The sequence below is a fragment of the Sardina pilchardus genome, chromosome 2, assembly GCF_963854185.1.
Source record: "Sardina pilchardus chromosome 2, fSarPil1.1, whole genome shotgun sequence".
NCBI lineage: Eukaryota > Metazoa > Chordata > Actinopteri > Clupeiformes > Clupeidae > Sardina > Sardina pilchardus.
The window spans coordinates 17,456,450-17,470,891 of record NC_084995.1 but is presented as its reverse complement, the minus strand read 5'-3'; the positions used below and the strand labels follow the sequence as shown (position 1 = coordinate 17,470,891).

General features: G+C 44.7%; 1 protein-coding gene and 1 long non-coding RNA gene across 4 annotated transcripts; one reads left to right on the top strand and one right to left on the bottom strand.

The window, feature by feature from the left end:
* Positions 1–259: 259 nt before the first annotated feature.
* Positions 260–13,117, bottom strand: noctb (nocturnin b). 3 transcript variants are annotated; one of them, XM_062520522.1, is made up of 4 exons: positions 12,966–13,117; positions 6,110–6,203; positions 3,850–4,131; positions 260–2,793 (listed from the first exon to the last, which is right to left on the bottom strand). In XM_062520522.1, the coding sequence occupies exons 2-4, from the start codon at positions 6,120–6,122 to the stop codon at positions 1,928–1,930; spliced, it is 1,161 nt and encodes a 386-aa protein (XP_062376506.1). In that variant the 5' UTR covers positions 6,123–6,203; positions 12,966–13,117; the 3' UTR covers positions 260–1,927. The 3 variants fall into 3 exon arrangements, with proteins under 3 accessions (XP_062376506.1, XP_062376505.1, XP_062376507.1); XM_062520521.1 differs by lacking the exon at positions 12,966–13,117 and adding an exon at positions 7,996–8,179; XM_062520523.1 differs by lacking the exons at positions 6,110–6,203; positions 12,966–13,117 and adding an exon at positions 7,996–8,179.
* LOC134065141 (uncharacterized) lies at positions 10,580–14,416 on the top strand. Its single transcript, XR_009936311.1, has 3 exons — positions 10,580–10,791; positions 10,870–10,925; positions 11,012–14,416. It is a non-coding gene; the product is annotated as an uncharacterized LOC134065141 (long non-coding RNA).
* The last annotated feature ends 26 nt before the right edge of the window (positions 14,417–14,442 follow it).

Here is a 14,442-nt window from a genome sequence, read left to right as displayed (position 1 = left end):
CACCCCAAAATGCAATGAGTTAAACTTCACAAGTACCAGCATTGCTGATTAGACTCTCACTTGCAGCCTTTCGCCACAAGGTGGTGGGCTTGTACAACATGGTCCACTACACGTCAGCCTGGCACATTCATCATGTGGTCTCTCCTTTGTAGGGAAATGTGCTGAACAAGACATGCAGAAGAATCTGTTGCAGTGTTTTATTTTGAACCCCCCCACCCCCCCCCCCCACACACACAACACTCTTAGAAACAATCAAGGATGATTTTGCACAATTTAATGGAGTAATATACAGTATTTGTAGCCATTTCTACAAGACAGTGCAGCCCATATTTAAACCAGTCATATACACAATGCTCTCACTGGGGACGCGTCTTTTACCCCAGTGTGTTGGTTGAAAGGGGAAAAAAGCAATTTTATTAACAGTGCACACAATTGCATCAGTACTCCCGTGCCTCCCTGTGCAAAGGCCTTTAGGGCAAGGCCATGTTTACTCCTTGGCCAGCCCTGTCCCCTTGAAACTGTCATTGCACCATCCAACTACGCTACTCACAACTGCATTGAGGTCACCACCACACAAACATGGACCTTTGATGCCTCTAGAACCAGCTCCGCTGGATGCTCATAGTACGCAAACATGGTCCCATAGGGGATAATGGGGTCCCAGAAGAAACCAGCCTGAAGTCAGGGCATGTGTATGCATTGTTTGTGGCTCTGATATTAAAAGGAAGACACGCCATTGTATCTGTCATATGGTAAGTCAACAGTTTATTCTTCTGCACAGAGTATGAACCTTAAACTGTTTGCAGGATTTGGGAAGGACAGAAAATGACCAATTATTAGCTTGCCTCTATTGTGATGCATAGGACGTGATGTTAAACATCCTGATGTTTGCCGATTTTGTTTAGAACACTTTTGGTCATATCCTTTTCATAAAATAATAGTGTAAACACTAAACATTTGTTTGTGATCGGTAAATGATCAACCAGAAGACCAGGAATTTACTTTAATACAAATAGTCAGTTTAAACAATGGTCATTTACGGCACATAGCACAAAGCCACTCTACTGTAGAATGAGCAGCATTATTGAAGTCGCAAGACCTACGCTATGTTGCCCTTCAATTCTATCACACAAACTTAGGTCACAGACCACTTGGAGGTGCAAGCAATATCGGATTTTTGGTTGATTTGACCATCAGTTAACTTCGAAACAGGCACTTTACTTTGGATAGACAATAAAAACACATCATAGGACTCCTATGGTAGGAGTGATTAACATAAAAAAATCTAGACTGGAGTAACATTTGACACCTCTGATATGTTTAGTGTTCTAAAGACATCAAATAGCCATTTATAGTTACCAACTTGATATCCGAGGAGTCAGAAGTGAACACAAGAAAAGTGCTTTCATTATAGAATTAAACATGACAAAATACTTTTATAACCTTTGAGCCCACTCCTTACTATGTTTTATCAATGATGATGCAGTGTTTGGTTGCACCTCTAACAGCATGGCGTACCTGGTTACCTTCAAAAAACGCCCTCAAACACCCACAAATGCCCGTATGTTCGTGTGAAAGAATGGTAAACTGGACCTCACTGTTAATGGAGGGAGATTGAGTATGACCACAGAGCATACAGTATATATCCATTTAGATCCAAATGCCTCAAGTTAGAGCACCCAATCCATCTCTTCCTGCTAACCTTGAGAGAAATGTACTGAGATTGGTTATCTACACAGGATGAGCTAGCTTGTAAGCAGGAGCTCATCCCTGGCATTATGTCAGAACAGTAGAAGGGTCTCCTAACTTTAGGAATTCTACTACAGGTGTCACATTTTGACTATTGACCTTGGGTTCCTGACCCAGCTCCTGGTCAGTCTGTCCTACCCTGTCATAGCCGGGTCACTTTTTCTGCTTTTGGCATTGTTCACTCAGGCAAGTGGGAGAAGGTGAAGTCGCAGACCAGCGAGAGGTGGTCGGACGGGTAGTTGTAGGAGGGCAGGCGGTCGGGGCCGATCTGCTCGGCGGTGGGGAAGTCCAGCACCGTGTCCACGCTGAGGTGCTGGCGCGAGTACCAGATGTAGTCCAGCGTGTTGCAGCTCTCGCCGCTGGGCCGGATCTTCCAGGTGGTGTAGGGCGGCTCCGTCTGTCCGTCCGAGCTCAGCTGCTTGTAGGCGCTGTCCAGGCCCAGGCTGGAGGTGGCGAAGCGCCGGTACACCTCCTCGGACGGCTCGGCGTTGAAGTCTCCGCACACCAGCAGCGGCACGCCCGCGCCCGTACCCACGCCCTCGTCCTCCGCCACCAGGGCTGCGTCCCGGGTGATGTTCTGCAGGTTGCGGAGCAAGTCGTGGCCCTGGGCGCTGCGCAGCCGTTCCCAGCCGCTCCGCGCCTTCAGGTGCGTCACCGCCACGCACAGGGTGCGCCCGGTCGCCCGGCAACGCAGCGTGCTCACCACCGCCACCTGGTTGGTCTTGAGCTTCATGGCGGCCAGGTGGAGGTGCACCGTGCCCAGCAGCTGGAAGCGGTCGCGGCGGAAGAAGAGCGCGCAGCCGTCGGGGCCGTTGTTGTTCTCCACGTCCAGGCACGGGGACCAGGGCTTGGGGCAGAAGCTGCTCTGGTAGCCCAGGCGCGCCAGCACGGGCCGGAAGGTGTCGAAGTAGTGGTCCACCTCCTGCAGGCACAGCACGTCCGGCTGGTAGGTGAGGATCTCCTCCAGGATCAGGTACTTGCGCTCGTTCCACTTCAGAGCCTCCAGGGGGCACTTGACGAAGCTGTCCATGCCTTCCCCTAGAGCTGCAGCGGAGATGAGGTGAGGCAAGAAGAGAGGAGATGAGATCAGGGGAGAAGCTCATTACAAAGGCTCACCACACGCTTTCAGCAGTTGTGGATTTTCATAACACGTCATCAGAATACATATCTTCAACTTTAAGCTTGTTAGGTTAAGAGAACACAAAGCATATGATGCCTAATTGCTGGAATTATAAGGGCTGGCCAGCAAAAATATACTGTAGTAAAAAAAAATACAGAAAACATAGTGACAGACTAGGTCTCTGAGTTCTAATGTACTGAACTATTTAATGAATTGGAGCTTGAGTTGTTCCGATATTAGTTATTCAGTTTAAAGGGACACTTCACCGATTAGCATTAAGCTTTGTATCTTTAGAAAACCAGTCATATTTTTGAATGGTCGTGCACCATTCCCTCAGTTTGCCTTGAGATGGGAGAAATACGGATTTCAATGAAACCCATGAATAGGACTTCCTGCTTTCAATGATGTAAAATTATGATTTTTACATCATTGAAAGCAGGAAGTCCAACATTGAAATCCGTATTTCTCCCATCTCAAGGCAAACTGAGGGAATGACTGGTTTTCTAATACAAAGCTTAATGCTAATCGGTGAAGTGTCCCTTTAAATAATCACACCATCATGCCTGGGTGCCTGGCTCACCCTGACTTACTGTGTTCCAGCTAATGTGACTAATGTTCCAGCTCTATGGTTTATTTGTTAGAAATAGTTTCAGTAAATCTGTACTTATAACAGTCTTAAACTGTGATTACTAATTATGCTGATGACATCATCCAAATCAAAACGAAGGTCTAATAGTGAGTCAGTCATGTCTATGGTTTGATTTACACCAGGATGAGAACAGCATTGTTATACTGGTTCTCCAACAATACTGCAGAGGCTTAAGGGTTGATGCCGAGGATAGCTCAGGTTCTTTGTACCGCAGATTATGGTACGTCTGTAATTATCTAAGGTGGACCTTAACTAGCATACACAAACAAGTATATAAAGAGGAACCATACTAGACTACTCTCATGTGGGTTAAAAAGCTGCTCTATCTTACCTTGGGCGAGGATATTCCACTGCATGACCCGTATGGGCTGCTGGTGACAGTCTCTCCCACTGTTACCCTGGCGGACGAAGGCTCTGAGCAGGCGGGCCGGTCGGGTCCGCAGAGCCTCCTCGCACTCCCTGAGCAGCTCCACGGGGTCCACGGGCTCCAGCTCCTGCTCCTGGTCCTGGTCCTGGTCCAGCTCGGCTGGGGGGTGCTGAGACAGAGGGCCGCTGCTCAGGGTGTGGGCCAGGGCACTGTACAGGCGGTTAGGGCTGTTGCCCATGGGACACGCTGGAGAGAGAGAGAGAGAGAGAAAGAGAGAGAACAATGTTGTATATTTGTTTTTTTATTATTAGAATTGTTATTTTACTTTTATGTCTTCTAAGTCTAGTTGTATGTCCTCTGGTTAACTGTTGTTAATTCCACAATTCTGTTAAACATTTATTTAGTTTTTCTTATGTGTACATGTAATTGAACTTTGGGAATAATGTTCCTGAAACGTCCATGCCAATATAGCATTCTTAAATTGAATTGACAGACAGACAGACAGAGAGACAGTCGTGGTGAGAGGAGACGCAGACACAGACGCAGACGCAGACTTGATGGGGGATGCCATCCCCCACCTCCCCCTCCCTCTTATTTTAAATACTAGCGCCTCTAGGTGGTGCCTGGTGATGAGTGATAAATCGTCAGCCATCACTGACTCAAATCTGGAGACACAGAACTGGAAAATAAGTGCAGGGAGGCATCTACATCCAAACCATCCTGTTTGGAGACATATTTGTCATGCCATCTTCACTACTGTCTAAAGCCATAATGGATGGCACACATTCACACCACTTGAGCTGTTGCTTAAAATAACATGTATTAACACATTATTCAGTAAGCACAATATGTATCTCGCCGTCTGATTTATATGACACTTATTCAGTCATTAAATTAAGCGGAGAATTGCGTGGGAAGTTGTTTCCTCAAGCTTGGCTTCCAATATAATAATATTTTTGGTTGAGTCAGAGCAATGCTATTCAAAATGTTTGTGATGTGACACGTGAGAAAAAGCTAGGTCAGAGAAGGGCAGTCCATGCAGGTGTCTATCGCTCATTTGTTTCGAACCTCAAATCTTTCTGAGCCCTGATTATTAGTGAATGTTACTAGCTCATTTGTTCAGTAAGTAATCTTCAATTAAGAGGGCACTGTGTCATGGTAATTTACTCTGACTGACTGATATGAGGTGGCTAACGTTGGCCTAAATAACTGTTAGTCCACCCTAAGCCATAGCTGAACCGCTGCCCAAAACGTTTCACTTTTTCTCATGGCTGTCCTGAACTGAGCCCAGCATAATGCTGAGCTAAGAGACTTGGGGGTCAAAGGTTGAAGGGTGACTTTGGTCAGCTGTTGGTCACCGGTCCATCACCACAGTTATTGGCTAACAGATGGACACACACTAAAGAAAAGGCACCATCTTTAACAACAAGAGTAGCACAGAACAGAACTGGTCTGAGATCAGATGATCAGATAACAGACAACATGAGCTTATTACTAAGTCCTGATAGACAACTGGAAGAGACTAATCATCATCTGTGACAGTGGCAAGCAGGAAGTTTCTTTGGAAGGCATGAGTCAAGCTGAAGATTTGTTTGCAACTATCAAACTGAAAACAAAAAGGCATCTCATTTCATCAGACTGGAAAAAACCGAAACCGATCAACATGAAAAGACTGGTTCACTGTGTCAAGGCCCTTGATGAAGCATGTTTTTCAGAGGCACGTGGCAAACATCCTCCCAACACAGAAATGTGCTCAGTCATGATTAAAAGCTTTAGAGAAAAGCGTCCAACACTTCTGAAAGTATTAAGACACCAGCCAACATTGTGAATCGTATAATAGCAGACAACCAGCAAACCACAAGCAAACCAATTAAAAAATATGGCCCCAATATATTTATGTGTATAGTTCCACCCACACAAATGCCCACCACACCCACAGTGTAATAGCTAATTAGATACTGTCAACATCATAGCCTTTCTCTGGCAGTGAGCTGATCCATTCGCATTCTTCCCTTGGAGCTAAAATGCCTTTCCCTGTGTTCCTCCGGTTGGAGTCTCCTCATTTAACCTCGGAACTCCTGCCACACTGACATGGATGTTTCTGAAGAACAGAGGCCACTGGCGATAGAAGCGCTCAGTGCAAAAGAGAAGAGAAAAAAAGAACCGAGAGCATTTCAACACCTCCACTTCAGGACCACAGAGTAACACAAAGAGTCTCACTTACCAAGAACTTCCATTGTGCCGTTTTAGTCTCCTTTTCAGGTTAGAGCAGGCAAGGCTTGTGAGTTTGTGAGTGTAACAGATGGCTGAAGCAGTGACTATGGAGAGAGACAGAGAAGGAGGGGGGATAAGAAAGGGAGAGGGAGAGAAGGAGAGAGAGAGAGGGAGGAGATAAGAAAGAGAGAGGGAGAAAAGGAGAGAGAGAGAGGGGTAAGTAATGAGTTCACTAATTGCTGTCTCATCTCTAAGCTGGGCGACAGCTGAGAGAGATTACAGATGATTTAGACATCAGGACGAGCATATGGATGCCTTGACCATGGCAACAGGTCAGGAGGAAGAGACAGACAGCCCAAGCACACAGCAACCTACACATACACAGACACATTAGTCTAGCTGAGCACAGACACAACAACATCAACACACACTCCGTTATACCATCAACAATTAGTATTTGTATTTTTCAAAACATATTTTCAAAACCATTTCGTCAGCAACTGTCTGCAAATTGAGATGTATTTATTATCGTTCTATTAGTATGTATTCTTCTAATCAAAGATCATATCCCTCGCTGTTTGGTCTTCTTTATAAGGTACAGAGAGCAGCACAGGTTTTACTACTTTACTGTGTGTCTGTCTGACTGTGACAACCCTGTGTTCCCATAACATTATGTCAATGTTAATCTCATTTGGTAAGTATGCTGTCATATTCAATCATGCGCATATGGAATCCCACAACTTTCTCTTTTTAGGTAACAAAACTCTAATCTTCTTATTTCTTGGGCTAGAATAGGTCATTTGTTTTCACATCATTGAACTTGCGAAAAACTTGATATTTTAATCCTTTCGACATTACATTCATGAGTGCTGTGCTATTTTTAAAGAACAGCGTAAAATGATTAAGCGTATGCAGTCTACAAATACACTGCTGTATTATGGTCCCATGAGGGGGCAGAGCCTGTGGTGGTGATATTTTTATCCCGTGACCCACTGCGGTCAAAATGTCAATATTACAAGCGTCATCGCGGCACACTGTTTACCAGTCATTTCCCAGTTCTGCAACTTGGCTTGTGACCTAATTCATCCTGAAAGACAGCGCTTAAGTATCTTTGATCATGTGAGATTCGGTGTGTGTCTGCAAAATTCTTCGTGCCATCCACTGTTCCCCGTTTTCATGGGGGTTTCGCACAACTCCAGTTTCTTATCTCACAATCAGACAAGACCTATGGACTTGTTAACCCTGCTGGCCTTGCTCTACATATCAATACTGCTGATTTTCAGAACAGCACAAATGCTACATTGGTTGCGGCACTTTGTCCAAAACGTGAAAGGATCAATCATGCACTCATAGACAGCAACACTGCTTGCTATATCTCACCTCACAAGTTTGGACAGGTGAGAGTGTTTTGACAAGAGATGGAAGAATGGTTCATCCATGACCAACTGCAGGCATGATTGTTATGATAGCCATACCAAACACTGGGTCCTGTTATAATGAAGCTGAATGAACACTGCTGTAGCCAATCATATAATGGAAGCTGTGTTCAGACAAGTCTTGGTAATTTTTGCGAGCAGCAGAAAGGAGTATGGATTCTCAGTCCACATGTTCAGCAAACAAGTTTTACTGATCACAGGACAGCTCACGGCATCAACCCAACACACAAAAGCAAGCTCTATAAGCCCTACAAGTAATTCAGACTCAGATTTCAGACACGGTGCTCGGTTGCCTGTTTGAACAATGTAACGCTTTACATTTCGCATAGGTCCTCTAGAAGTTGTTTCATAACCTAAAGAACATAACACAAGCGTTTGAGCAGGGTGTGCCAGTGATTTACAGCCTTAAACAATGTTTAGTTGACTTCATCCAGAGAGGAGCAAAGTGCAGTTTCCTTACCAGTGCAAAGTTGTCCTTTTCCAAGCACTTTTTCTTTGTCCTTGTCAGCCCCTGTGTTTGGTCGCAACTGTGTGTGTGTGTTGGGGCGAGCGCAGCTGTGCCCTTGTTGACTGTAAGCAGCTTAGGTTCTCTCTGTACTTCACACTCAGTTTCACGGCAAAGTTTCCACAGACCACAGGCTTGTGCGGCTATAGAGGTCTGCCAGTCACGGCGGAGATTCACAACACTGCCACCTCATGGAAATAATCACAGCTCCGAGAGGAGGAGTAATGAGAAGTGTGCCTGTGTGTGTGTGTGTGCGTGTGTGTGTGAGACATAGTGTGTGACATAGAGTGTGTGTGTGTGTGTGTGTGTGAGTGAGACATAGTGTGTGACATAGAATGTGTGTGTGTGTGTGTGTGTGTGTGTGTGTGTGTGAGAGACATAGTGTGACATAGAGTGTGTATGTGTGTCTGTCACATAGTGTGTGTGTGTGTGTGTGTGTGTGTGTGAGAGAGAGACATAGCGTATGTGTGTGTGTGTGTGTGTGTGTGTGTGTGTGTGTGTGTGTGTGTGTGTGTGTGTGTGTTGAATATGGCCATAGCCAGAACGTCAGGTTTATGATTATTTTCCATTCTAAGTTAATGTCAGTATGTTATATTGTTAATGATACTGAGTCCATGTATAATGTGTAATGATCCTTTTGTGATTTTCCTTGTGTTTGTTATAGCACAACAACAACGACCTTGAGAAGATGGTTGGAGGCCTTGTGGGGCAGGAACCACTGATAGAAAGGCGCTGACATAGATGAAAGAACAACAACAACCCTACTCTAAACTGACTGAAGAATGCCCGGGCACCAGCACCAGAAAAAGCAACGCTGGAAGAGGAGAATGAAGCGCCTGCACTGGGCACTAGAGACACGGGCTCGCAGACGGGAATGTGCCCAGACGCTGCAAGCAGTTAAGACCGCCAGGACAGGTGGCAATGAAAGTAGGCAGGGTCAGGGTGACCGGAGAGCTTAAGTGAAAACAAAGCCAAGTGTTTGCCAAGGGAATAGGGGTTTAACACCCAGCAGTGAGCCAGAGCAAAGAGAACTGCAACCGTCTCCACGGACCGAGGAAAGCTACCTGGGTCTGTCCAGAGAATCCACGACCTACTGACCTGAACCAAAGCCATCTCACACGTGCTGCCGTCTCCCCAGGAAGAGACTGGGTTATTGGGCCATGTTGTGGGCACAGCAGATGGATCTAACCCAGACCTAGCTGCAGAGTACAGTGTCTGAGGGGGCTTTTGGGATTTGTATTTTTTTATTGTTAGCATAAGCCCATTCCCTTTACAGACACAAAAGTATTGTCAGAAGAACAACTTAAAGTTTGTCCTAAACAAGTTTTGCTGCCCCTGGGGACAAGATAATTGCAGATGCAGATATATGCAGGGTATATAACTTACAGAAAATGTGGGTGGGACAGGGACTACTTGGACATCAATGCAAATTGAATACCTGAAACCAAGCTAAACAGGTTTACTGTTAATGCCAAAGCTTTAAACCTAAAGCAACCAAGCCTGAGGCATTCCCTTTACAGACACGCAGAGATCTGCAGAGATGTAAAGTATAAGTAGAAATACTTATGGCAAGTACTGTACCTATGTATGAATGGGGAATGTCGATACTTTAAAAAGTGTAAAATAGGTAATATGGGTAAAAACAGCACTTCATTTTGGAACATTTTCTTTATCAGGTAAAGTAGGTTCAGTGGCCAATCAAACACAATTGCCTATAGGCTACTCACCCACTGTCTAATCCTACTCTTCCTGTACCCTTCTCTCTCCATTTCTCAGAATGGATGAATTAAATAACTTTAATAGCAAATGAAATGCTTTGACAATGTTGATCGAAGAGCAGTTTCAGGTTTTCTTATTGATAGCCTATGCTGCAATTCCTGACGATGCGGTGTCTCCGATCAACAACCTGCTGGTCTGAAAGTGGTCTAATGAGAAGCGGTAGCCTATACTTCGCCTACTTCGAGGCAGTTAGCACCTCTGTATCTTCCTGGAGATGCTTCTGGCTCTCTCTCTCTCTCTCTGCCAAGTAATGGGACATGTAGTTGTAGGTATATGGAAAATGTATTTGAGTAAAAAGTAGAGTACTGGCTTTGGAATTTGGATTTCGTCCGGCAGCTCAGGCTGGAAACCTGCATATCTATCACTCAAAAAACAGGATTCGATTAAGTTGAGGCAGTATAAGATGACAATTTTCTTAAAGGCTAGTCAGAATAGTGGAAAACTGTTGTTTATTTCACTGTCTATGGAGAAAACAAGTGTCTGACGTTTGACCCAGAGCCATATAGATACATGTATCTATATGTATATGGCTCTGGTTTGACCCAGAAAGAGATTTATTATCCCATTATTACACCATCACAGACTGTGGAGTTTGACAACATTCCATAGAATGATGTAGGCTACTTAACCAACTTTTTCAACCGTCTCTGACCAAAGAACTATATACAGAAATATAGTATGACCTACACAAAATGTAGGTATTTTAGGATAAAGATCCTAAAATACCTACATTTTGTGTAGGTCATAAAGGCACCTTGGAAACATGATGTCTTATAGAACACAACACAGTGTAACCTGGAATTCTTGTTCACTCTTACTTTAGCCTAGTATGTGAAGAAGATACTGAATTTGGAGGAGGAGAGAAGAAAAAGACCAACCCTGCCTTTCCCAGTTCCAGATGACATAATGAATGTCTTGAAGGAGCTGGATGCGGTGAAAGACTCAACACATATCCTGGACAGCACTCTGAGTGTAAGACAGACCAGTAAACAAAAACATCTCAAAACATTCAGTTGGCTGCTGATTTGAACAGTATGAACCTCCCGACAGATTATGGCACTGTGAAGAGCTCTGGGGGAGTGGGGGGAGGACAGGAACTCCTCACGGTAAGATTTGACGTTTTCGCAGAAATACATTTCTGAAACAACATACATAACAAGAGCACATTCTTCATGAATGTCATTTCTTCCAGGTCTAACACTGGTATGTCCTGAGGACCAATGGATGGAGAAAGGAGAAGAAGAAAAGAAGACGTGAAGTCTGTTTCTGGTGTCACAATAACTGTTCATATTTCTGTTTTTGTGATTGCCCGTTTGTCTGTTTTTATTGTCACTTGCAAGGGCATCCTGATCTGTGGCTGGTGGTTCTAGGCATCTACCATTTATGAGCCCATCTCTAGGGAAGGCTAGCGGGACAACTGAACTGAAGGTGCAGCTGTCTCAGTGGTTCGGGACACTGTAGTAGACTTTAGAGATTGGTCACAGGGCTGACGGTCTGCATGGGAATGCAGAGGCCTTTTCCAGGCAGGTCAACATGTGAAGTGGGGCAGTGCTGTCGGCACAGCATGGAAAAGAACACAGCTACTCCGGAGGTACTAGTTACCGCAGGCGCAGACAGACTTCTCTGTAGACCAGCGATGCATCCAGCAGCCAGCAAGCAAGGACAGTCACCAACCCCACTCTTTTCATCCAGACCTGCAAACAGCACTCCTCAGCTAGTGAGAACAGGCAGCCCTGGCTGTTCATCCAGAGCAGTAGGAAGAGTTTGGCGTCTTCAGCCACCAGTCCCTTGATCATGAGGAGCTGGGGAGCAAGGTCCTGTCCTCACCCAGCCCAGGTGGGCTCAATCCTGAGTTATGCGCAGACGTATAGGTCTCAGACCTTGAGACGAAGGCACTCCCATTCACAGTGGCGTGATTTCACAGCCCAGATAGGCTATCTGATGGCCTACATTAGGACTTAGAGCTGGTCCATGGCTCGGTGGGGCTGGACCACTTCGGCATTGCAGTGATCCTGCACCATGTTTAAGCCCACCTGGTGGCCATGATGAGTGAGACTCCGGCCCCTCTAAGGCCCAATTCACACCAAAGATTCTCGATGCAACGAGACCGAGTTGCAGCGGTGTGAATTAAATGTTGCACGTAGTTGCAGGCCATCACAAGCCGTCGCAAAGCATTCAACATGTTTAGTCGCAGTTGCAAGGTTTTAGAACGTTGTGGCTTGTCTTGTTGCGAATCTTTGGTCTGAATCCTAAGGTCACACAGCATATTCCCAGGCCCCACAAACTCAGGGCCATACTGTACATGATAGAAGGCTGAAAAAGGCTACACACAATCTTTAAATTTGGTGTCTGCAGGTTTTAACACCTTTAAATTAAGACTTATGATTGTTTTTACGTGCATTGTTATTGGAATGTAAGATTTTCCATGCCCATAATGCCTGAACAGAAGGATATGAAGTAGAAAGACCAGAAACCAAGATTTCAAGCATAAGTAAACACATTACAGTGACAAATAGTTAGGCCTATGAGATCTTGTTTATAGCACCTGTATAGGCTAGAAAGCCCTGAAATAATCAACTCCTACAATTCATGCCAGCTCAACAATAAAACATACAAAAAAACTAAATAAAACAAACATTTTAGCTTCTAAATGACCTCTGTAGAAACAGTGTTACATGAGTAGGCTAGGCTATTACCCCAATATATGTACAAACTAGACCTAGAGCATTATTTTAAGGCCAGAAATTCACATAATGACATTTTTTTTACTCTCCACGGACACTCTGCACATCATTCGAGACACCGGGATAATACTCTGCTACTGCGGGGGCACACTGTGTTCCCACCCAGTTGTTAGGTGCTCCAACTGTTACTCTGTTGCAGATGCACATGGTCGGTCGGTCGGTCGGTCTACCGACCTTATATAACAGCTGCTCTTGCGAGCTACGGCTATACCGACGCTTTGCAGTTTTTCGATGTATAGTCTATTGTCACACGAACGCTTGTAATCGTATCTATAATATGGTTGGCACATCGTCTAGTGACCAACTCTCTAAAATGGTTGGTTATTTTTCAACTCACTAAAATTGTTAGTTATTTTTGCAACTGCGATTTAAAGACAAAGAATGATCAGGAAGAGTACTTACATCTCATCAGTCACTGCGTGTCGAGGCAGCAGAGACTGTGGTGAAAATGCAGCATCCTTTTGTGCATAGGAAGTTACTCCGCCTATTGCATAACATGAGAGAGTAGAGTTATGCAAGGGCAGCCTAAGGAAAAATGTGTGCTTACGAAATATTCAGCGGGCTGTAATGACCTTGTCAGCAGATTACTCTGCATAAACGCCATGCTGCTTAACCTCAAGAACAAGGAAATGGGCTAAGATGAACGAACTTGTGACACATTGTAGCGTGCAGCGATATGCAACAATGAAGAAAGATATATAAGCCCATGGTGGTGAAGTACCTTAAAATAAAGTACTTTATATATTTACAAACTGGCCAAAATGAGCTCTTGTCGCAGATTAGTGAACAGTGGTTGATATGATTTTTCATAAATGGAAATGTCCCAAAATATATTTCAGCGGGCAACTACTACCATCTAGTGGTTAAATAAAAGCAGTTCAGTTTTGAAACTACAGTACATCAAATCAAATCAGGCTTATTGGCCATGTATACTTGCGTATAGGAATTTGGTCTCTGCATTTATCCCATCTGTGAGTTAGTGGACACACACAACACACAGTGAACACACAGTGAGGTGAAGCACACACTAACCCGGAGCAGTGAGCTGCCTTTATAAGCGGCGCTCAGGGAGCATTGAGGGGTTAGGTCAGGTGCCTTGCTCAAGGGCACATCAGCCGTGGTCTGGTAGGGGATCGAACCGGCAACCCTTCGGTTACAAGCTCGAAGCCCTCACCACGGCTGCATGCAAGTGGGCAGCCTGGTAGAGTGGTATAGCCTACAAGCCAAACGGAGTATTAGGGCCACACATGTAGCGTGGATAAAAACAGAATGCAATGATTGCAAAATCGCACAAATACAGCTTTTGTTGAAACAGATACGTTGATGTTATGGAAAATATGTTCTTTTTGAATTTTGTGCCATTTTGCTGGAGTTTTGAGAATGACATGTAGGATAAGATTTCAACTGCTCAGCAGTCTGGGGTCTTCCGAATCATGTTTCTCATTCCATGAAGTGACACATCCAATGTGACAAGTCTGGCCTGCAGACAGGCCATTTCAGTACCTGGGCTCTTCTACTATGAAGCCATAGGGTTGTGACATGTGCAGAATGCAATTTGGCCGTTGACATAATCTGGATGGCATCATAGGTTGCTCAAAACAAGCATATACCATTCAGTATTAATTTGAACCTGTCCAACTGTAAAGGACGGCACAAAGCACACTCAAGGATGAGAATTGCGTTGGCCGTCAAAAGATTTACAGTAATATCTGTATTGAACAATAGGATAGACTGGCAAAGAACTGATAAATTACAAGAATTTACTGTATGATTAATCTGACTCCATAAAATTACGAAATTGACCTAAAACTAGATGTACCGCAAAGCGGCACACAATATGACCGCTGCTCAGTCCTGCACATTCTCTCCTCACATTCCT

What these genes read in the sequence shown, in the direction of transcription:
- noctb (XM_062520522.1), bottom strand. An exon ending in GTGGAATATCCTCGCCCAAG is followed by an intron (nt 2,794 to 3,849) that starts GTAAGATAGAGC and finishes TCTCCGCTGCAG; the next exon opens with CTCTAGGGGAAGGCATGGAC.